Source organism: Prunus persica, chromosome G8 (assembly GCF_000346465.2).
Source record: "Prunus persica cultivar Lovell chromosome G8, Prunus_persica_NCBIv2, whole genome shotgun sequence".
Lineage (NCBI taxonomy): Eukaryota > Viridiplantae > Streptophyta > Magnoliopsida > Rosales > Rosaceae > Prunus > Prunus persica.
The window spans coordinates 12,148,918-12,172,862 of NC_034016.1; the positions used below are offsets into that span (position 1 = coordinate 12,148,918).

General features: G+C 37.9%; 1 protein-coding gene and 2 pseudogenes across 1 annotated transcript; 2 read left to right on the forward strand and 1 right to left on the reverse strand.

Moving 5' to 3' along the window:
- LOC18766282 (DNA replication licensing factor MCM4) lies at positions 1,044-6,841 on the forward strand. The gene is made up of 18 exons (XM_007199602.2): positions 1,044-1,192; positions 1,282-1,950; positions 2,077-2,205; positions 2,293-2,374; positions 3,030-3,162; positions 3,247-3,318; positions 3,407-3,535; positions 3,627-3,740; positions 3,858-4,070; positions 4,156-4,254; positions 4,656-4,816; positions 5,084-5,180; positions 5,271-5,432; positions 5,739-5,819; positions 5,908-5,986; positions 6,075-6,211; positions 6,295-6,348; positions 6,444-6,841. Exons 1-18 carry the CDS (start codon positions 1,156-1,158, stop codon positions 6,519-6,521), a joined length of 2,526 nt encoding a protein of 841 aa, XP_007199664.1. The 5' UTR covers positions 1,044-1,155; the 3' UTR covers positions 6,522-6,841.
- On the reverse strand, positions 9,760-12,464 carry LOC18766755 (annotated as a pseudogene).
- LOC109950867 overlaps positions 15,200-23,945 on the forward strand; it is an 11,199-nt pseudogene continuing 2,453 nt past the window's right edge.

Below are 23,945 nucleotides of genomic sequence, written 5' to 3' on the forward strand. Positions count from 1 at the left end.
GAAAAGCTGTTTTATTCAATTTAATGTCTTTTTTTGTTGTTGATATTTTCTTGCATTTTCAATTTCATTTTAAAAAAAAGATTATTCAAGGCAAAACAAAAAAGAGGAAAACCATTACACATGGCTCCTCAAATGAACAATGCCCGCAGTCGGTTCCCGTAGTGTGTTATGTGTTGGAAATAATGACACTATTACGTCATCCGAAGGAAAATACTCACTCACGTTGTGATTCAGTGACCGCCTCCGCCAATGATTGAGTCGTCCTTATACTTGATTGTGTCGAACTATGAGAATAAAGAGTATTTCAATTGTATGATGAATGCGTAGGTAGTTCAATTGTATGATGAGTAAGATGTGAATTTTATAATAAATATGGACACGTGACAACTGAAAATCTATCCTAAAATTTTATCTAAAATTTGAGATGAGAATTTTATAATAAATTTGGACACGTGGCAACCGAAAATTTTATTCCAAAATTTTATCCTAAAATCTAATCCGAAAATTTTATAATAAATAGTGACACGTGACAACTGAAAATCTTATCAAAATTAATTGTTTAAGTGAATAATAATTGCCCATGCCCATAGGGGTGGAAACAAAATTGCAAGAGCTGCCATTATTCACACTAGCCTCTCTGCACGCGCTTCCGCGCATGCGAGAGGTTTTTTTTTTAAAAAATTTAAATTTATTTTAAAATTAAAAAAAGATAATGAATATTTGTGTTCCATAAAAATAGGACCCATTATCTGAATTTTCTTTTAATTTTAATTTTTTTAATACAAAAAATTGTGAATTTACCATATTATCCTCATTTAATTAATAATTTCAATTCTTAATATTTGCATTAACCAAGGACATTTTCTGGTATTTTGAATGTTTCACCATTCTCTGCCTTTTGCTTTATATATATAGATAAATAATGACAACCCTTGTCTTGTCCTTGCCCATAGTGATGGAAGTGCTCTTAATGGGCCTCAAACCCATCCAAGCCCAGTCCTATAAACGAAGAAGAAAACCATCCAAAACCCGAGCCAGGATTTCTGGCGGGAAAATCATAATCTCTTGGCGCCAAAACCTAACCCAACTGACAAAGCAAACACTCTGTGTTGCCCAAACCCTCCAAACCCCAACTCTCTCTTTCTCTCTCTAGCCATGGCTTCTGATTCTACGCCGGCCGACTTCAACAACGGTAAGTCTCCTTCTCTCTTTCTTTCTCGCTCCGAGAATCGCTTGTTTTCATGTATTTGTAAATCTCAATTTCATTTCATTTTTTCACAGGACCTTCATCTCCCGATGACTCCTTCTCGAGCCCAATCGGCAACACACTCTCCTCCTCCCCTGCCGGCGCTTCCAGGCAGAGGCGGCGGCGCCGATCCACTACGCCGTCTTCGGAATTCGCAACTCCAAGGGCCAACCGGTCCCGGTTCTCCGGCTCCGAAACAACCCCAACCCCATCGCGCACCCGCCGCGCCAATGGACAAAACGGTGCCGTTCCAACCCCCTCCTCCACTGACGGTGACGTCCCGCCGTCTTCGGAAGGCGGCGACGGCTACGACATGGACGAGGACAGGCCCACGTTCGTTTGGGGCACGAACATCAGCGTGAACGACGTTAAGGTGGCGATCGTTAGGTTCCTGAAGAATTTTCGGGACGAGTCGCAGTGGAATACGGAGAGTGAGTACCTTACGGAAGGGAAGTACATTGAGGCCATCAAGAGAGTTATTGAAATGGAAGAAGATTCGCTCGATGTTGATGCACGCAATGTGTTTGATTATGATTCGGACTTGTATGCGAAGATGGTCAGATACCCACTTGAGGTTCTTGCAATTTTCGATATTGTTTTGATGGAAATGCTGCCCGTCATAAACCCCTTGTTCGAAAAGCACATTCAAACTCGGATTTATAATCTCAAAACATCCACTTCAATGAGAAATCTCAACCCATCTGGTTAGTTTTCTTTATCTTCTTGTATTTCAATCCAATTTTCCTTCTTTTGGTTTTGGGCTTTTTGTTTGTTGATCAGTGTAATGTGTATTTGGATATGTGGACTGATTTGAGTAAATGTATTACTAGACATTGAGAGGATGGTTTCATTGAAGGGAATGATTATTCGGTCTAGTTCAATAATACCCGAGATAAGGGAAGCAATATTTAGATGCCTTGTGTGTGGCTACTACTCTGACCCGCTTCCAGTAGAGAAAGGTAATCTCTTTGGGATCACATGTTTATTTGTTTCATGTTGATGTAGATGGATTCCTCTCTTATATGTTGAGTTTTGAGTGCTGTCAGGGCGCATAACTGAGCCTACAAGATGCTTGAAGGAAGAATGTCAAGCCAGGAATTCTATGACACTTGTTCACAACAGATGCAGGTAATTCGTGGCATTAATTTGGAATTTTCAAGGTCGTAGCGTGAATTTATGCGTGAAATTATGTGTTGGTTTGGCTGTTAGATCATTTGGTCTTTTGTTTGATGGTTTCTAGAAGTATTTTGCACATAGAGAGAAAGAAGAGTTTTTTCAATCCTTCTTTAAGGTGTTTAATATGCTTATCCTCTTTAATTTCACCTTTTCCATCTCGGGAGATCTCCTTTCTTTTTGTAATTTTGCTTAAACCAGTGATGCATATAAAATTTTGCTTTTAACGAATCATGGACACCTGTGTATTTCTGAGCTTTTGAATGCTAATCTTGAAAAATTGACAAATAAAACTTGCAGCGCCTGCAATTGTTTTTAAACTGAAGCAAAGTTCAAAAGATCATGTTACTCCTGGTTGTGGCTGAAGTGGCAAACATTCAAATCTAAACCCTTTGTCTTAAACTTCAATAGGTTCAGACTTCTGATCAAGACAGTTTATGAAATGGTACAATCTATTCTATGAAATACAACTGAAAGGAGAGTTACTGAGTAACAAAACTTGTGAAATAAACTGATTCAGTTAACAACTGATTTGACAATATGACTTTTACAGTTTGAAAATAGAGTTTTACGATGAATATACATCTAATGGGTACTACTTTTGAATCAGATTTACTGATAAACAGATCGTGAGGCTTCAGGAGACTCCTGATGAGATCCCTGAAGGAGGAACACCGCATACGGTGAGCTTGTTGATGCATGACAAGCTGGTTGATGCTGGAAAACCCGGTGATAGAATTGAGGTAAGCCCATGTTGTAACCGTTTGTGTGACCCTAAGAAAGATACAGATATTTTTTGTTATCTTTAATGTGTTCCTTTCCAATAGGTTACTGGGATATACAGGGCTATGACCGTTAGAGTTGGACCAACTCAGAGAACTGTAAAATCATTGTTCAAGGCATGTTTCTATCTTTTTGGCTGTGAGATTTTAAGCTCCTTTTTCACTCTAGAGGCCTGGATATAACAATCCTTTTCATTGATTGCAGACATACATTGATTGTCTGCATATAAAAAAATCTGACAAGTCAAGAATGCTGGCAGAGGATCAAAATCCGGTGGAAGTTGACAATTCTGTGGCTGGACACTCAGATGAAATTGTTTTTGATGAAAAAAAGGTACATCAGTTTATACTATCTTATTCATTTGCGGTTGCATCAGGCTTTGCTTGTATTGTCTGTGTTGATCATATTGTTGCTGGAATTGCAGGTGGAACAATTGAAAGAGCTGGCAAAACAGCCTGATATATATGATCGATTAACCAGGTCTTTAGCACCAAACATCTGGGAGTTAGATGATGTCAAAAAAGGCCTTCTTTGCCAGGTGCTTTAAATATTTAACTTTTTGATTCCTTGAGTATTTTGTTGATTAATTGAGCAAATTAGTTTGTCTTTAATTATTTGCTGAACCGATTCTCATTGTCAATTACTGTAAATGCAGATTTTTGGTGGGAATGCTTTGAAGTTGCCATCTGGTGCTCGCTTCCGTGGTGATATTAACATTCTTCTTGTTGGTGATCCTGGAACCAGCAAGTCCCAGCTGCTCCAGTACATACACAAGCTAGCTCCCCGTGGAATATACACTAGTGGAAGAGGGAGTTCTGCTGTTGGCTTGACTGCTTATGTTGCGAAAGATCCTGAAACAGGGGAAACAGTATGTTTTTGTTTAAAAAAAATTATTTTTTGAATATTTCGTACAAATATATGAAGCTGAGTGGAAATATGTTATGATTCTTCAGGTTTTAGAGAGTGGAGCGTTAGTTTTGAGTGATAGAGGCATTTGTTGCATTGACGAATTTGACAAAATGTCTGACAGTGCGAGGAGCATGTTACATGAGGTTGGTTATTTCGCACTTATTATATATATGTGGGAGATATGTGCATTTTTTTCTTTCAAATGCTAATAAAATGATCTCTTTTTATAAATTTGGAAATTTTATCTTCTACATCTTGTTGAGTGATATGTGAAAATCCAGAATATATGCTTTAATGTTTGACAATTTGAAGATCCAAGATTATATGTTTTAAAGTTTGACAGTTTAATTTCTATTTTTGTTTCTGTTTTTGTGAAACCATTAATTTATTTTTGGCATATAAGAGATGTCCACAGTATGTCAAGATGCTAGGTGTATTATGTATACTACTTGGTACATTTTCAGAAAATGCATTCTTGTATTCCTTTATGTGCAACTATTTAGCCATTGATTGTTTCTTTCTAAATACACTTATATTCCCCCAGGTGATGGAACAGCAAACTGTCTCGATAGCAAAGGCAGGAATCATTGCTTCCCTTAATGCTAGGACTTCAGTCTTGGCTTGTGCAAATCCAAGTGGTTCACGCTATAATCCTCGCTTATCAGTAATTGACAACATACACCTCCCTCCTACCTTATTATCTAGGTAAGAAGATACCTATGCCATGCCACGAGCATATCAAAAGGTCCTTAATGATGATTTAACTATGGCTCTGCATATGTTTGTCTTATTTAATGACTTATTGGTGTAAAGAATGTCAAATTCGTCATCTTGCATAGTTTGTAAAAGTTCTTTATTCTTGAATGTTGTCATCGAAGCCCAATAGCACCTTAAAATTACGAAGTTGTTGACAACATAACTAGAGTTCTTTAACGATTTTTAACTGCTCTCTGGCCGTTAAATTTTTCTCAGGTTCGATCTGATCTACTTACTCCTTGACAAGGCTGATGAGCATACAGACAGGCGCCTTGCAAAGCATATTGTTGCGTTACACTTTGAGAATCCTGAGGTATGATCAATTTGTGATTTCACTTATTGAAAAGACTAATTTTTACCATATCTCTTGTTCATCTTTAAAATTCCATGTCTCCACTTGCAGACAATACAGCAGGATGTCTTAGACCTTGCTACGTTGACTGCATATGTGGGATATGCGCGAAAGCATATTCATCCACAATTATCTGATGAAGCTGCTGAAGAGTTGACTAGAGGTTATGTTGAATTGAGGAGGAGAGGAAATTTTCCAGGCAGTAGCAAAAAGGTAGCAGTTGTACAAATTTTCCTACATGGTTCTCGTCATGTGTGCTCGTTTAGCAGAATAAATAAAAGAATGTTACCATCCTTTGTAACATCATAGTCACATGATATAATCTTTTTCCCATCAAGTGATGATTCCTTTTGCGGTTTTAATGTGATTTCTTTTCTTTCTTTCCTTTTTTTTTTTGCTTGCTTTATTTGCAAAATACATTGAATGTGGCCATTTTTAGGTGTTTTTGATCTTAAAGTTCTATTAACACATTCCTCAATTCTGTAATCAATCATGTTCGTTTAATTGATTACTTAACAGGTGATAACAGCAACACCTAGGCAGATTGAGAGTTTGATACGACTTAGTGAAGCTCTAGCTCGAATTCGTTTCTCAGAATGGGTTAGCAAAGATTGCATTGTGTCTTAACCATTTACAATTTGATTCATCAGGACTAAAATAAATAAAATTATGACTTGATGTCTGCCAGGTTGAAAGGCATGATGTTGTGGAGGCATTCCGGCTTTTGGAAGTTGCAATGCAGCAATCAGCAACCGATCACTCCACTGGTATGGCATTTCAGAACTTGTCTGTTTTTTCTTAATTATACTTTCCACGAAGACAAACAGTTTAACATCGTTTTTGACTCATACTTAGGAACAATCGACATGGATCTTATCACTACTGGAATTTCGGCAAGTGAAAGAATGAGACGGGAAAGTCTGGTATCAGCAGCTCGCAACATAATTATGGAAAAGTTGCAACTTGGGGGACCCTCAATGCGCTTGTTAGAGGTGTGCTTATTTACAAGATGTTCAAACTATAAATTTAAATCTGCCTAAAACTAACATCTTCATTTGTTTAATATGTCCTCCAGTTGCTGGAGGAGCTGAAGACGCAGAGCTCTGGCAATGAAGTCCACCTCAATGATGTTATACACTCTCTCTCTCTCTCTCTCTCTCTCTCTCTCTCTCTCTCTCTCTCTGAATTTTCATGCTGATGGTTATGCTTTTATTGGTGTTTCAGCTGAGGACTGCAATCACAACACTTGCAAGTGAGGGATTTGTGGCTTTTGTTCATGGCGACAGTGTCAAAAGAATATGATGGGAGAGGACAGCAAGAACAAATGAATTGGTTGACACTTGACATTGGTTTATTAATTGCCAAACTAAGTGGGACCTCAAAGCAACTCAAGATAGACCCACTGATATATATCACTCTTCCATAGATGTTTTTGCAGCCGATTGTTGTGCCTGTAAATTATTGTAGTGTTTTCCATTGGTTGGTATGCCACCAATTTCTTGAACCAGCTACCTATGGATATAACTAGTCCTTTTTAGTTTACAACAAGTTGTTGATTGTTACAGAATTTGTATGCTTTATTTGGTTAGTAATTAGAAAATTAAGGAAAATCAGAGATCAAATGGGCTAGAATTTTATTTTTATACAAGGGATAGTCTAAAGGGAATCAAACGAAAAAATGGAACAATTTTTGCTTGGTAGTTTGCATTTTAGATAAGTTCGTTTAGGCATGCTGATTCATATCCAAATGCAACAAATGAACTAAATCCAAATGCAACAAATGAACTAAATCCAAATGCAACAAATGAACTAGTATGTTGTTTTATGATATGATTTTTCCCCATTGTCCCTGTTGCACGGAGAAAGAGGACCAATATGCCATGTCCAATATGCCATGCCTTCCTCCCCCAAGACCCTTGTGTAATAATCTGCATAAACAGGTTCGAGCTCATAGAAACTATTGACAACAATCTCGTAGCTCTTCACCTCAGATTCCTGAGCACGTTCCATTAATTGTGTCAAGTCATTATCAATATTCTCCTTCAGAAAATAAGGCACTTGGGCTGCTGTCATCTTGATCTCCCCTGGAAGATTGGGCATGACAAAGGGTCCTCAATCAGATGACATGCTCTTGAAAGGCACATATCGCGTCACACAATCTGATGCAGCCAAAGCAAAGAAGCTAGTCCCATGAAAAACCAGCCTTGGAATGCAAAATTTTGCAGCAGCATCAGTTGCCCAAGGGAAAAACATGTCAGCCACAAGGCAAGACGGTTGGTCTGCAAGTAGCAGCTGTTCGATCGGTTCTTGGAGCAAGCCCAATGCCTTGGAGAAATTATTGGCTTATTCTGGTGTTGGGAGTGAGTCCAGACTCTCACACCCTTCTGGCAGCCCAGCCTCTTGTGGAGTTGGTCTTCAAGACTACCAGTTTCAAATATCAAGGCCAGTGCTTCACAAGCTGCTACACGAACTAACTTATCATTGTGCTCTAATCGGTTTGAGAAGTAGTAAACGGCTCTGTATCAGTTTGATTATTTTGAGTTAACATTTTACCCATTCCAAGAGTTGTGGCTGAGTCTCCATCCCTCCATGCTTGTAAGAAGAAACAGCCAAGAATATATTGCAGCAAAACCTCTGCCAAATGCTCTTTTGTGTTGACCTAACAGTTAAACAAAACAACTTTAGCTCTTTATTCTAAAATTTGATACCATTTGTAACAATTTATAACCTAAATACTTGAGAAACTAAATAGGGACTGGTGAAGTGAAGTTAAATAAGAAATTGTTAAGCTGAAGTTAAGATAAAGGTGCACATACATCATTGACAGATTCAGGATGAAAGAACTTTCCAAATAATTTGCATGGCACTTTCAGTCTCCTCTCCGAGTTAGTTGAACCAACAAAACCCACAATAGCCAAACAATTAAACATCTGCATGAAAACATTTTTAGTCTGAGATTCATACATCTTGGAGTAGTACTATTAATAAAAATTAGGTGCATATCAAGCATATTAAACTACCTTTAATGTCGCGGTTCCAGATTTAAGAGCCTCGGAAAGTACAGGAAGCAACTCTCTGTATACATCAGAGATTTTATCTTGACAACAAATGATTATGGCCAGCAAACCTAAAATCATGATAAAATGAGACCCATAAGGATTACAAGACAATTGTGAAAACCACATAAATGTGCCACTTGACAGAGCAAGAAAAACCTAACTGGAGTGATAGCTGTGCTTCTCTTTAGAAAATTGTAAGAAAATTGCACGTTTTTCTTAGGCTACTCCACAACGTATTTCAATGATCAAAACATCTATATTTTAGGTCATCTTTGTAAGAGAAAATATCTATATTCGAAATTGGTTCGTCATCTAAGATGTGCACAAAAAATGCAGGTACATCCTTTAAGGGCCTTGTAAGAGAATCATCCCTATCAGAAGTTTTTTTGGTCATCTCAAATGTGCAAAATAAAATGCAGTACACTGAATAAATATAAAACGAATATGTAGATAATCAGGTGACTCAACAATTTTCTATTTATCTAATTGTTTGCATGGTAAATTGAACTAGTCTGATCATGAGATTACAATCAAACCCAAGAGTAGAACAATAGCTCTTTCTAGGTTCTGAAAACCTTGATTTGAGACATTTTTGGTTTGAAATACTACAAGAATTGGTGCTCTTGATAAGAAATCTATGACAGAAAAAAGAACATTCCTGTGACAGAAATTGCTCATTTCCTCAGGACACACATATTTCTACTTGCCACTTAACCTTTGAACAGATTGTAATTTAAAGAGACAGACTAGTCAGCCTATCTTATCGTGCACGAGAATAATTTATAATCTGAACCAAAAAAAGACTCGCCCATCTTGGTTTCAGCTCTGGTTTCGAATACGCCAAGAATATGCTGCTCTGTCCATGTCTGTGGCTTTGAACCAGTCCCCTGCAATAAAATTTTCAGCAGCTGTAGGGATTTCAAGCATTGCCCTTGGGGTATGGAGACAGAGTACAAAACTGCTTCTAGCTGTTTCTCCAAGTGCAGTGCAGGCATCACATGAAGACTCTCAATTCTGATGCTTCAATAATTCTGTAAGTCTTTCCATTTTGAACTAAAACGACATCAATAAAATAATTTCAATAATAAGTTCAAATTACAGTTCCGGTAGTTAACAAATATAACAAGTTTTGTGGAGGCCAAAGTGCAGATTTGAGTTAATTACAGATATTATGTCATCGCGTTAAGGGAAAAGTATGACACTAATATCTTCTTGTTGTGAAATTTTTTTAGGGCAAACAAAGGTGACTTGCTAACAGCAGTGGTAGAGTTCACTTAAAAACTGTCAACAAAGAGAAACACCTTGACAGTTGGAGGATCATATGTTGATAATCAAAAAGTGGTGAAAGCTAGACCGACGATCATGGAAAGTTTAAGACTGTTCTACAGTACAATGTTAGACCCAAGTCATGACTGGCTATCTCTGGTGAATTCAAAACCAAGGCACTTGACAAGATTCCTAAAATATTAAAAGACCTTCAGTTAATCCTGTAATCCCAATTCATGAGCCTCCTCTAGCATGCGAACCACAGTTCTCATGGAGGGTCTTCGCTCAGGAAGCCTATCTGTGCATAGCATGGCAATTCTTAGCACTTTGATAGCCTCTTCCTTGCAGGCCTCTGGAAGATATGAGTCCACCATACTTGGTATGCTCTCTCTACTACTGTGCATACTGCATGCCCAGCTCACTATGTTGTTGGTCTCACCAAACTCTGGCTCCATCGGCTTCTTTCCGGTCACTAGCTCCATTAACACCACTCCAAAGCTATACACGTCACTTTTCTCATTCACTCTGTAGGTGTATCCATATTCTGCATAATTAACAGTTACTTTAGCACAATACAAATAATTAACTCAAAAGTAAAGAAATTAAAATAAAATGAGACAATTTCATTAATTACCAGGAGCAATGTAGCCATGTGTTCCAGCAACAACATGGGTAGATTCCCTGCCTGCACTGGCCTCAACAATCTTGGCAAGCCCAAAATCAGTAATCCTAGGCTTCAAGAGCTCATCCAGTAAAATGTTACTAGACTTGACATCTCTGTGCATCATCGGCCTCTCCAAGCAATGATGCAGATACTCCAGTCCTCTGGCTGCTCCCACTGCTATCTCATACCTTGGCTCCCAAGCAAGCTTCATATCCTCGGACGTATGAAGCCGATCCCACAAGTTGCCATTGGGCAGGTACTCATAGACCAAAAAGCTTGAGCCCTCACTAGTAATGCTGCAATACAGCTTCACCACATTATTATGCCTAATTGAGCTCAAGGTCGCCACCTCAGCATCAAATTCTTTGGACTTCCCACCACTTGGATCAGTGTTCCTTATGCGTTTTACAGCGAGTTCTTTACCATCAGCAAGTAAAACTCTATAAACATTTCCAGAACCCCCTCTTCCAATTAGATTCTCTTGCCTAATGGAATCAAGAATCTCATCTTGAGTGAAGCTCAACACATGGAATGAATTTAGCTCCCAAGATTCTTCCTTTAATGTGCGCTCTTCATCCTTCCTCTTCTTTAAGAACAAGGTGCAGATGAGTAACACAAGCAAGATTGCTGAGCCTACTGAGAGGCAAATAATGACTATCCGGACATCCTTGGACAGGCCCGAACCAGGAGAACATCGTGGGAAGGAGCTCATGTACATGCTGCAAAGACCGGGGTTACCAGAAAAGCTACTCTTGTAGGCTGCAATCGACAAAGTTTTTGGTATGACACCAGTGAGTCTGTTGTGTGTCAGGTCAAGAATGCGTAGCATTAAGGATGCTAATTTTTCTGGAATTTGACCGGAAAGCTGATTATGTGATAAGTTCAGGGAGTTCAAGGATGGGAGTGAGCCTAAGGATGACGGGATTTCACCAGAAAGCAAGTTGTGGGCCATGTTCACGTCGCTCAGGAGAAAACACCTTCCTAAAGACTTTGGTATTGACGCAGAGAACATGTTGCTTTGCAAATACAGAACACCCAGATGCTTCAGATCATCAAGACTCCTCGGAATTCTACCCGAAAAGCGATTGTTATCCAAAACAATCGACACCAAAGATGTTGCTTTGGAAATCTCATCTGGCAATTCACCAGATAGTTACGAACAGCAAAGCAAGCGTCCTAGCATTTCCGATATGAGAAGTAATCGGACCTTCAAATCGATTCGATCTAATGTCAGTGATTTTTCTGCATGAGGCAGGCCCCAGATCCCAGGAGGAACAACACCATAGAGCAAGTTGTTGTGGACTCTGAACCTTTTCAACGTCGTACACTTGGCGTAATTTTGAGTAATTTCGCTAGAGAGCTTGTTCTGCACGAACAAAAGATTATTCATCGTCCCCATCTTGCACATATCAGGCGGAATAGTTCCCGTCAAGAAATTCTCAGATAGATCAATGCAGTCAACTTTAGACCAAGGGCCTAGTTTCTGAGGCAGAGGACCGGTCAACATGTTTTTGTACAAAGAGAGGTCCACAAGCTTCTTGAATTCTCCAAACTCAGCTGGCACTTCTCCGGATAAATTGTTCTCGTACAACTGCAAAGAAACTATGTTCTTCGAGAATCGGAACTCCGACAAATTTAATTCCCTTCGAATAAGTTCATTGAGGCGTCGAAATTCTCCAGGTTTGTGAGGTTTCTTAGCCCGAAAGGAAGCGTTCCGTTCAAGTGGTTGCCGTAGAGCTCGAGCTGCCACAGCTTGGTGAGCTTGCCAACCTCGGATGGAATTTCCCCGACCATGTTGTTATAAGATAGCTCCAAGATTGTAAGCTCCGAGAGGTTTCCAATACTCTTTGGAACTGGTCCTTGGAGGCTACAGTTCGCCAAGTCAAGCAATGTGAGATTCTTGAGGTTGAAGACTTCACTTGGGAAGAGACGTGGATGAAAAGCATTGTTTCTCAACACCAGCTTTTCCAAAAACTTGAGCTGGCATATGTCGTTCAGCACCAGAAACCCGGATAAGTTTTGATCCGTAAGGTCGATTTCTCGAACGTACTTCTTTCCATTGCAGACAACTCCGCTGAAACTACACACAGGATTTGAGGAGTTCCATGTGTTGAGGATGATGTTGGTGCTTGGATTTTCGAATGTAGACTTGAACTTCAAAAGAAGTTGACGCTCGTCCACGGCGCCAGCTTTCGGATGGGAGAGAAGGCAGAAGAGAAAGAGGAGGCAGCGGAGGTGGAGGAACGTAGCATCCATTTGGTTATTGACACCGTCAACTCTCCTGAACAAAGACAGTTAAACCCTTCAATTTTTAATCCTAAATGAAGTTCTTTTTGTCCTTTTATTTATTTATTTATATTTTATTTTATTTTTCAATTTCGTAATATTTTTTTTAGTAAGAATAGAAACGCCACGTGAAGCTTCAAGAAACAGCGGCGCCGGCAGCACTGGTGTTGGTGTAGATCGCCGTTGGGTGATCCGTGAATGGGGACGTACGGCGTCGTCGAAGGAAGAGAAAGAGAACTCCTTGGGGTGGTGTGGTGTGGTTTGTCGACTAGGAGCTTGTAGTTGCTCTCTTTGACCAAATTGAGGCTGTGAATTGCAAAGACTTTGTGGTCGTGTGGTTGACGTAGATCAGGTAGGGCGGTGCGTGGCCAAGGCTTTGCTCGTAGGTGACAAGCTTGACGACCCAGTCAGGGTTGGGCCGGAATCCGACGTGGGGTGAAGGAGGGGCTGTGGAGATCGGGCTCGTAGACGGTGACGATCAAGTGTCAGATGCAAGGGACAGGGTCGAACTCGTCGGCAATGGTGGAGGTGCAAGTGGCGCCGTCGTCGGTGCCGATGTAGGTGCAGCGCCGCCACACACTAGTGCCGATGTAGGGGAGAGAGAGAGAGAGGGGGAGGGGAGAGAGAGAGAGGGCACGGTGGGGTTGTGAGAAAAAAAAAACCCTGAAAAAACAGCTTTTTTGTGTTTTTAAAAGTTGGATTTTTAAAAATACATCTACTAAACATGTGTTTTTTTTTTTAAAAAAAAACTTAAATTTTGATTTTGAGTTTAAAAAGTTGTTTCAAATCCAATACCAAACGCCTTAACTATGTGTGAGAAAATGAGAGATCTGTCTATGTGTGATAATTGAGGCTAAATCACGTTATTTTCTATAAAAAAAAGAAAAGAAAAAAAGAGAGACCAATATAAGCATATTTAAATATTCATTAATACACGTATTGCTCGGGTTTTTACCGAGCCCGTATGTATAGAGAAACTTGCATAGTCTCCGACAACATTGCCCGATTTTTGTACTAGTTACATTTTCCTATCAATAAAATCCTATCGCTTTTCTCTCAAAAAAAAAAAGTAAATTTAGGTTTTACCCATAAAAAAACTTTCACTTTTGGAAAAAGCCAAAGCTTTTTCAAAAAAGACAGAAAAACCTCTCAACTTTCAAACCAAAGACATGCAAATGTAAAGGATTCCTTAGGAAATCAAAAAAAAAAAAAGGGCAATTTTGTCTATTTTGGCTTCTTTTAAAAATTTTCTCTCTCCTTTGGGCTTTTCCAAAGTCTCCCAAAAAAAAAATTCATTAAAGAGCTTCGTATGCTTCCATTCACCACAGCAGCCCTTCTGCCAAACACTTAAATTATTAAAAATATTTAAATACATGTATTTTTTAAGGTATTTTTCTTTCAATCTTCTACGTCTTCTTTTTGTTTTTTGTTTTTCCAGATTTTCCCTTTATCAACTCCTCTTCGTTTTTTCCTAATTCCTAACCCATATTACACACGTACGTATATATATTTCCAAAATATTTTTATTTTTCGTACACATCTTAGAGATTTGGTAAAATACACGTTAAAAAAAAAATCAAACATACAATACATGTATTATACACACATGCATATATATTCTTCATATTTAATACACGTATTTTTCACATATTATTGAATAAAAATAATTATATATATTAAAAATAAATAAATAAATTATATTAAAATATTATAAAATGACCGAACTTTTCATTAATATTTTTCAATACTTTTACTATTTTATTTGTACTTTTTCTTGTTTCGTTGATCAAGTAAAATGAGGTGTGCGTGATGGACAAAATGAAAATGGAGGCAGATGGAAAATAAGGAAAAATTTGAAAAACCAAACTGACAATTAATAAGCAAAAATTTGAAAAACCAAACTGACATTTTAAAACTAGGGACGGACCTATGCACATGCTAACCTAGGCTATAGTTCAGGTAATTTGATTTTTTTATAGCTGAACGTTAATACCTCAGCCCACCCAAGCGCACTCCACACACCCCTATTCAGGAGCTGCTTCACTCTCCTCAGTGTAGCTGCTATATCTATTCTACTCATCTATACTATTAGTGCAATTAATACAAATGGCAATTTTTTTGAAAATTAATACCAACTTCAATTTTCTTTCTTTTTCTAAAGTTTTTGTACTATTCAATTTTCCCTATAAAACCCACCTATTTCTTCAAAATTTTCACACCACCAAAATCATTTACCACTCTTTAATTTTGCTTAAAATTTTACTCACAAAATTATTTATTAATTGCTTTTAATTTTTTTATTATATATTAATCTCTCAACATCATTATGAATATATTATTTATTAGTATATGTGTGAGAAACCTTCTCCCCTATTAGACTATCACTTGTATTAAAAAAACTAACGGCTTTTTTCTGTTAGTTTAATATTATTTTTATTTAATGTTGTACTAGATGCATTTTGAGGGGCTTATTATGTCCCCTTGTGTATTTTTTGTTATCAATGAAATTCACTCGTACCGTTGAGTAATCTATCCTTTTAGTAAGTTTGTATGTAAGGTAAATTTAGCCCACCTCATTTTGAAATTCTGAATCTGTCCCTATTTAAAACTTGTAGAAATCTCGTTGAAAACGATGCAACAATCAGTTGTTCATATCTAATTAATGTGATGGAAGGGTTAGCCAAATAACGTGCATTTTTCATAATATGGGCCAAGTTCAAAAATTTTATGGCACTGTGCCTATTGCCACTAGTTTTCCCAGCAGCGATTCTTCTATCTGCTGCTAGTTTTTATACAACAATGTGGTCAAAGATGGGCAGGTTGTGTCAACCGAGGCTAGAGCCATGACAATTAATGTTGGTTGAGCCAGGTTGACATATTGGAGCCCAAATGTTTAATGTGTTCCATGACCCTAGATGGAGCCTTGGACAAGAAACACCCGGGGAGGACCCGTTGGTGGTGTCAACTTATGGAGTGATTTATGTCAGGGGTCTGCAAGAAGTGAGTGAAGGCAAAAGGGCTGGTGGTAATAGGCTAAAGGTCTCCAGTTGTTGCAAGCATTACACTGCTTATGATTTGGATAACTAGAAAGCCGTTGATCGGTGTCACTTTGATGCACACAGGTATTTAGATCCAGCTAGCTAGTCTCTTCTTTTTTGATAGTGAAAATACCTGTAGGATATCTATATATGCCTGAAGAAAGTTAAACAAGCTAATTCAAATTTTTTGCAATAAATAACGATCAACCTTTGAAGCAGGATTGATATTAGTTATCAATCCTGAGATGTGCAAAGCTTAAAATAAAAGAACACGCTGAGAATTATTTTACGTGGTAAAACCCCACCTCTGGGGAAAATCCACGGGACTCCTCAGTCCAACTCAAATCCACTATAGAACGATGATTACAAGAAGTACTCACACACTTATCCTAAACTCATTCTAAATAATGTTTACCGACTTCTTCGTAACTCAACTTCTGTCACGGGATGATCTTCGACACTCCTTATGTTGAACGCAATACTGGCCACGATTGCTTCAAGCTCGCCGGAGGAAAACCGCCACCACGGTCTTGGTGCACTCAACCGTATGAGTTACCGACATGCATATGAATGCAATATGAATGATTAAAGTGTTTGATAAATCACCAAGTAAACATAGAACACTTGATGATTTATCTCAAATATGTGCACAACAGCTTTTGCTTAAGAATACTATGTGCTCAACCCAATATCGAAAAAAACAAAAACCAAAGAGATGCAAGCTGCTTTTATTCAAAGCTTTCTATACCTAGTCAGATGGGATCACACGAGTACCAAACCCACTTCAATTATGACTATAAACTTTTAGCTTAATTTGGACTCTTATGAAGACCACAATTGGTTTTCCAACATGAATACTAGTTCAATATGGATTCTTATTGAAAAACGCCAACCAAACAATTTTTAATAGAAAAACAATATCTATTAAAACAAAAAAACTCAAACTAGGAATCCTATAATGAATGCATGATTATGTCATGATTTACCTGAAATTAAGTTTCTCATATCGGTCAAGTCAAGCCTCGGATGTATGGGGTTGAATGAGTTGTGCCAAAACGTCCAGTAACAATTCTTCACACACTAATTTTCAACCTATGCTAGAGTCTAGGAAATGACAAAATAATTTTCATACTAACAATCTCCCCCTTTGGCATTTCCTAGACAAAACACCTATCACAACTCAAAAGAAATTGCATGGGATTCAACAAATGAAATCCTACTCTAAACTCAAGGCTCTGAATCCCTGCACATTATGAAACAACAAAACCAGTGAAGCATGTGGGAGAAGAAATGTAATTCAAGGCAAAATTACAACACCACTCCCCCTTAATTCTACAACACAATCTCTCCCCCTTTTTATTATAATTTCACAATCATCTCTCCCCCTTTTTGTCAGGAAATCCAAAGAGTAAGGAAAGAGTACAAGGGAGCATATATAAAGGCAAAAATAAGAGGAAAAATTCAGTTGTGCCACAAGTCTGCAATTGGCAGGATTGATAATGAAGCTGCAATCCTCAGGTTCAATTTATCATGTATTCGTCTTAGTAACAGGAAGGAAAGCCTAACTGCACAATTAAACAAGAAGCAAAAACCTACACTATGTTTGAAAACAAAAACAAATTCGTTTTTTTTTTTTTTTTTTTTTGGTAATGTAAAAGATAAAGCCACTGAATAAAAAAAACTGAAAAATATATATACATAGATAAGCCACACTTAGAAAAGAGACGAAACCACAAAGACATCAATCAAAACATCAATTACTATGCTTAATAAGAACCCAAGACTCCTCCTTCATTCATGCCAAAAAAAATCTTGAGTACATGCCAACACTATGCATAAGGATAGACAAGCAAAGCCAATACCAAAATCTATCTAGAAGCATTTGGAAGCAAAGCCTTTCAAGATCGAAGGCACATCAAATCACAAAGGTTTAATCAAATACTAGGATTATAAAATGGGAATCAAAAGTATTTGTAAGAGATAAAGTCCATCAAAAGAGCAAATATTAAATCTCAATCTCGTGTTATGTGACCAAACTTACTTAATAACAAAGAAAAAAATCCAATCAAGAGCAAGCCAAGAACATAGAATAAACACATACAAAATGCATACAGAGGTCACCACTTTCATTTTTTCCCTTTTTATTTTTTTTATTTTTTTATTTTATTTTAATGCTAACTTTATTAAGCTTTCTACAAGACTCATGTAACGGGTGTTAAATCAATGTGCTCAAGTCAGTTGACTTTAAGACAATGGGTGTTAAAGCACCCCTAGGATGTACTAACCCGAGTCATGTAGGCTACAAAGAAGAACAAAGTGTATAAGATCAAAGCTTTTTGACGCGAGCCTCGACGTTGGTTAGACAAGAGGCCCGGTTACTTGGCAAGGATCAAACACTTATTTTACTTTTCTTTTAATTAAAGAGATGTTACAAAAATGTGAGCTCAGTAGCAAAAAGTATAATGCAAATCTAGTATCAAGACAAGGGCAAGATGAGGATTCATTCAAAATTATTAAACAAGATTAGAGTGTATGTGCTAAATGAGAGACATGAGATATAACATAAAGAGCATTTAATTGACTTTATAAAAAACAAAGACAGTCGTGAACCATTCACATAAACCCAATCTTAATCTGTCCAATGTGATCCAACGCCAAAAATCCAGTCTAAGATCAGCAAAAACTTCCAGAGGTCAGTAGGATTGATATAGCTTATCAATCCCTGCATGTGCTGAACAAAATACTTAGAATTTAAACAAATTTCAAAAACAGATAAGAGAATAGCTGGAGTCTTTTGGCAAGCTTGCAAACAGTTATTCAAAAGAACAAATACCTAAAGATTTTCTAAGAGTGTCAAATCGAAGATTATCCAAGGGTTTTGCAACAAGACATTTAAGATCCAAATTTTCAAAAGCAACGGGTTTATGCACAACATTAGTAGAAGCCAACTTACAATTATGATTTTCCTTTTTCCTCCAAACTAACTCTGTCTTAGTTGACGGCAAACAATGAAAAGAAGATAGTTTGGATAAGCGGTTTACCTCTTTCATAAGATTTGAAATCTTATGTTGGATGCTTACTTTTCCACCCATGCCATGAGAATTTGAATGAACAAATTCATTTCGAAGCTTATTGCATCTTGATCTTATGTGCCCACGAGTTCCGCAAAAGTGACAAATTGGAATAAATTTTTTGACTTCATGAGCGGCAGAAGGTTCAATAGGTGAAGTAGATTTGACAAACTTTGTTTTAGACACAGCGGAAGACTTATTACTTGGTTGAAATCCCAAGCCTCGTTTGTCACCATCTCTTCGTCCCATGCTAATCATCTTGTCAATTTTTTCTGCACCAATGGTTAAAGAAACAATCCTTTCCTTTGAATTTTTAAGTTCAAGTTCAAGGGCTTTGTTGTCAGAAGTTAGAGAAGCAATTAATTTATTCTGATCAGTCAATTTTTTTGCAAAAACATCAATTTTTCGTTCATACCTGCACTTACCTTTTCGGAATCTGCATCAGGGGATTGAAACTCGTTTGCAATCCTGCAATTTTTCAGCTTCAGCACAGCAACTTCTTTACAATTATCATCCTCATGTGATTCATCCAAGCTAACTGTGGTTATGAGTGCAACCGTCTTTTCATCATTCTCGCATTCCGATTCACTATCACTCCAAGTAGTATGCATTGCCTTATTCTTGCCATCCTTTTGTTTCTTTAAGGTGTTGGCACATTCCGAAGATCTGTGTCCATAGCCTTCATATTCGAAACATTGGACCTTTTCTCTTGGATTCTTTCGTTCATTTGACCTGCGAAATTTAGACCCACCATCAGTATAGTTAACAAACCTATTTTTAGAATTTATACCTTTTGAATCTCGACTCCTTGGATCCTGATTCTTGAGAAAGTTCATGAATCGTCTTGTGAGAATCATTAATTCCTCATCACTGCAATCTTCATTTGAATGCCCATCATCTTCTTCATTCACAACCTTGAAAGCAACATTTTTGCTCTTTTTAGGAGCTAGATGTTTCATCTCATAGGTTTGTATGGACCCTATGAGTTCTTGAACTTTCAAGGTGTTCAAGTCGCGGATCTCTTCAATAGCCGTGATCTTTGGTTGAAATCGTTGAGGCAAGGATCTCAAAATCTTTTTCACAACCCTGTCTTCTGGAATTTTTTCACCTAAACGTGAACAAGCATTCACAATTACACACAGTTTAGCATAAAATTCAGAAAAAGTTTCATTCTCATCCATCATGAGTGTCTCAAACTGTAAAGTATGCATTTGAAGCTTGGCTCCCTTGACAGTATCTGTTCCTTCATGAGTAACCTGCAAAATATCCCAAGCTTCCTTAAAAGTATCACAACCAGATATATATTCAAATTGATCTGAAGAGACAGCAGTAAATAAAGCATTTAACCCATTTTGATTATTAGTGCTGTGTGTGACTTCTGCAGTGGTCCACTCATCTCTAGCTTTGAGAATTGTGGTTTCTTCATCTCCTTTTCCGATCTTCTTTGTGGGTTTAGGAAATCCATGAACCACTGTACTCCATACACGTTCATCTAAGGACCAAAGAAACGACTTCATTTTGGCCTTCCAAGCGCCATAGTTGTTGCCATCAAAATATGGTGGATGTGCAATTGAGCCCGATGCACGATCCATCCTAAGGTATATTAGATCTTACTGAGTATGTCCAGCAACCTGCTCTGATGCCAATTGAAAATACCTGTATGATATCTATATATGCCTGGAGAAAGTTAAACAAGCTAATTCGAATTTTTTGCAATAAATAACGATCAACCTTTGAAGCATGATTGATATTAGTTATCAATCCTGAGATGTGCAAAGCTTAAAATAAAAGAACACGCTGAGAATTATTTTACGTGGTAAAACCCCACCTCTGGGGAAAATCCACGGGACTCCTCAGTCCAACTCAAATCCACTATAAAACGATGATTACAAGAAGTACTCACACACTTATCCTAAACTCATTCTAGATAATGTTTACCGACTTCTTCGTAACTCAACTTTTGTCACGGGATGATCTTCGACACTCCTTATGTTGAACGCAATACTGGCCACGATTGCTTCAAGCTCGCTGGAGGAAAACCGCCACCACGGTCTTGGTGCACTCAACCGTATGAGTCACCGACATGTATATGAATGCAATATGAATGATTAAAGTGTTTGATAAATCACCAAGTAACACATGGAACACTTGATGATTTATCTCAAATATGTGCACAACAGCTTTTGCTTAAGAATACTATGTGCTCAACCCAATATCGAAAAAAACCAAAAACCAAAGAGATGCAAGCTGCTTTTATTCAAAGCTTCCTATACCTAGTCAGATGGGATCACACGAGTACCAAACCCACTTCAATTATGACTATAAACTTTTAGCTTAATTTGGACTCTTATGAAGACCACAATTGGTTTTCCAACATGAATACTAGTTCAATATGGATTCTTATTGAAAAACGTCAACCAAACAATTTTTAATAGAAAAACAATATCTATTAAAACAAAAAAACTCAAACTAGGAATCCTATAATGAATGCATGATTATGTCATGATTTACCTGAAATTAAGTTTCTCATATCGGTCAAGTCAAGCCTCGGATGTATGGGGTTGAATGAGTTGTGCCAAAACGTCCAGTAACAATTCTTCACACACTAATTTTCAACCTATGCTAGAGTCTAGGAAATGACAAAATAATTTTCATACTAACAGATAGATTAATTTGGTCATACAGTGACATCTTGGTTCAATATTGGGAAACGTTTGGAGGGACTCTAGTATATAAGGGATTCTTGTTCTTCTGTGCCTCAAGGTCCTGACTATTGAATTTCAAGAAGCGTAAATGATATTTATATTCACAAGGGGATCTATCGCTTTTAAGATGCAAGGAGTGGTCAATGCAGATGAAAAAGCATTGATCATACTTCTTAAGACACAAGAAATTTAGGGTGCAAATGACCATATGCTTGCTGCTGGAGTCAATGGCAGGTGACAAAGAAGGACCTGGAGGATACATCAGCCACCATTCAAAAGTTGTGTAGAGGAGGGCCATGTTAGCCGTGTCATGTGTTCATACGCTGATCCGAACCTCCTCCATGGGGTAATCAGAGAGGTCAATGGGGTCTTGATGGGTAAGTTGCTTGTCTCTTAAGCTTTAGAGGTGTAAGGCAATCTTAACTTATGCAAATGTGACCCTAGAGTTTCAATTTCATCACCAATAACTGGTTTTTTGCCCCTAAACATTGTGCACAAAAAGAAACCATAATGACCTTTCAGTGACAACAAATATCTAAATGTGGCTATGATCCTTGAGATTGTCCTTTTTTTTGTTGTTGCTTGTATGAGCAAATACATCATTTCAGATTGTGATTCGATTGAAATTTATTACAATGCTATCCATTACACTGCAACACCAGAGGATGCAGCAGCCCTTGCCTTGAAAGTAGGTATTGGAATTGTAGCCAAACTGTTGTGAGAATTTTGTGAGAAATAAAAATTACCTCAACCATGGTTTTATAATTGATCTTACATTATGTGTTACAATGTGATCATGTAGGTATAAACCTGAATTGTGGCAAATTTCTAGGTCAGTACACAGGGGAATACCGGTTAACTCCGAAAAAGTGGATGTATCTGTAGTAGATCAATCCTTGACATACAACTACATAGTCCTGATGAGGCTTGGATTCTTTGATGGTGACCCTACATTGCTCCACCTCAGTCATAGCCTTCCCCCAAGCTTCATCTTTGACTGCTTCTTCAAAATTTTCAGGTTCAATGATGCTCATCTTGCATTGAGCATACACTTCACTCAAACTCTTCCATTTCTTTGGGGTGTTATCATAAGTTTCAAATGGAGCAGAGTCTTGAGTAGCATGCAAATCTCTACTTGTTTGTGTTTCCATAGGAGACAGCACAATCTGTTGCTGTAACAGATTTGGTTCTGAATCCAAATCTGATACTGTTGAACTTGCTCCATCACCCCAAGACATAGGAATTTGCAATGTCTCATTTGTTTCCCAATTCCACATTCTTCATCAAAAATAACACTCCTAGACAGCTCAATCTTTTGAGTTCTCAAGTTGAGTACTCTATACCCCTTTTCACATACACCATATCCTACAAATACTCCCTTCTCACCTGTGTCTTCCAGCTTGTGCCTTTTCTGTGTGGGGATGTGAATATAGCATAGAGAACCAAATATTCTCAAATGCTTGACACTTGGTTTTCTTCCACTAAACTTCTCAAATGGAGTGGAATTGTCCAGTGCACTTGTAGGACTTCTGTTTTGTAGATATACAGCTGTATTGACAGCTTCTGCCCAAAACTTCAAAGGGATTTTCTTCTCATGCATCATGGCTCTTGCCATTTCCATCACAGTACGATTCTTTCTCTCTGCAACTCCATTCTGTTGTGGAGAGTAGCCTACTGTCAGTTGCCTTTCTAATCCCATCTCTTCACAGAACTTTGAGAAATCCAAAGATGTGTATTCTCCACCTCTATCACTTCTTAGCTTCTTAATTTGATAACCACTTTGTAGCTCAACCATGCTTTTGAACCTTTTGAATATGTTGAATGCTTGAGACTTATGCTGCAAGAAGAACACCCAACACATTCTGGTGTGGTCATCAATGAAGGTGAGGAAATATATGTTCCCTCCAAGAGTGATGGTCTGCATTGGACCACATATGTCTGAGTGAATCAGTTCTAGTGGTTGAGTGGCTCTCCAAGCTCATTCCTTATCAAAAGAGCTTCTGTGATTCTTGCTTACAGCACAACCTGAGCAGACCTTCTCATGTTCTTGTAAATTAGGCAGTCCCTGAACCATATCTCTCTCTTGTAACAACTTCAAACTAATATAGTTTAGGTGCCCAAATCTTCTGTGCCACAGCCAGGATGTTTCTCCAACTGTTGCTCTGTTTGCCATGGGAGGATTGACATAGTCAAGATTTAAAGGAAAACATCTGTTTCCCCTCATTGGCACTTTTGCAATGCAATCTTCCAGCTGCCTATCTCCATAGATATCAACTGCATTATCACCAAATACAAGCCAATGCCCATGTTCTATCATTTGACCTACACTTAGCAAATTTTCATCTAAACCTGGTACAATCATGACTTCTTTGATATATCTAGTCACACCCTTCATTTCTATAGCCAAAGTCCCTTTGCCTATTGACTGCACTAGATCACCAGTCCCCATTTTGACTTTACTCTTCACACTTTTATCAACATTTACAAGTAATGACTCATGGGAAGTCATGTGATTGCTACATGCACTATCAACATACCACATATTCACATTCTTTCCAATTGTTGCAGCATGACATGCATGGAACATAATGGCAAGTTCAGTTACCTGATTTGCAATGTTAGCAAGTTTCCCTGCCT

What these genes read in the sequence shown, in the direction of transcription:
- LOC18766282 (XM_007199602.2), top strand. Translation starts at nt 1,156, where the DNA reads ATGGCTTCTGATTCTACGCCGGCCGACTTCAACAACG. An exon ending in TTGTTTTTGATGAAAAAAAG is followed by an intron (nt 3,536 to 3,626) that starts GTACATCAGTTT and finishes CTGGAATTGCAG; the next exon opens with GTGGAACAATTGAAAGAGCT. An exon ending in TACACTTTGAGAATCCTGAG is followed by an intron (nt 5,181 to 5,270) that starts GTATGATCAATT and finishes CTCCACTTGCAG; the next exon opens with ACAATACAGCAGGATGTCTT.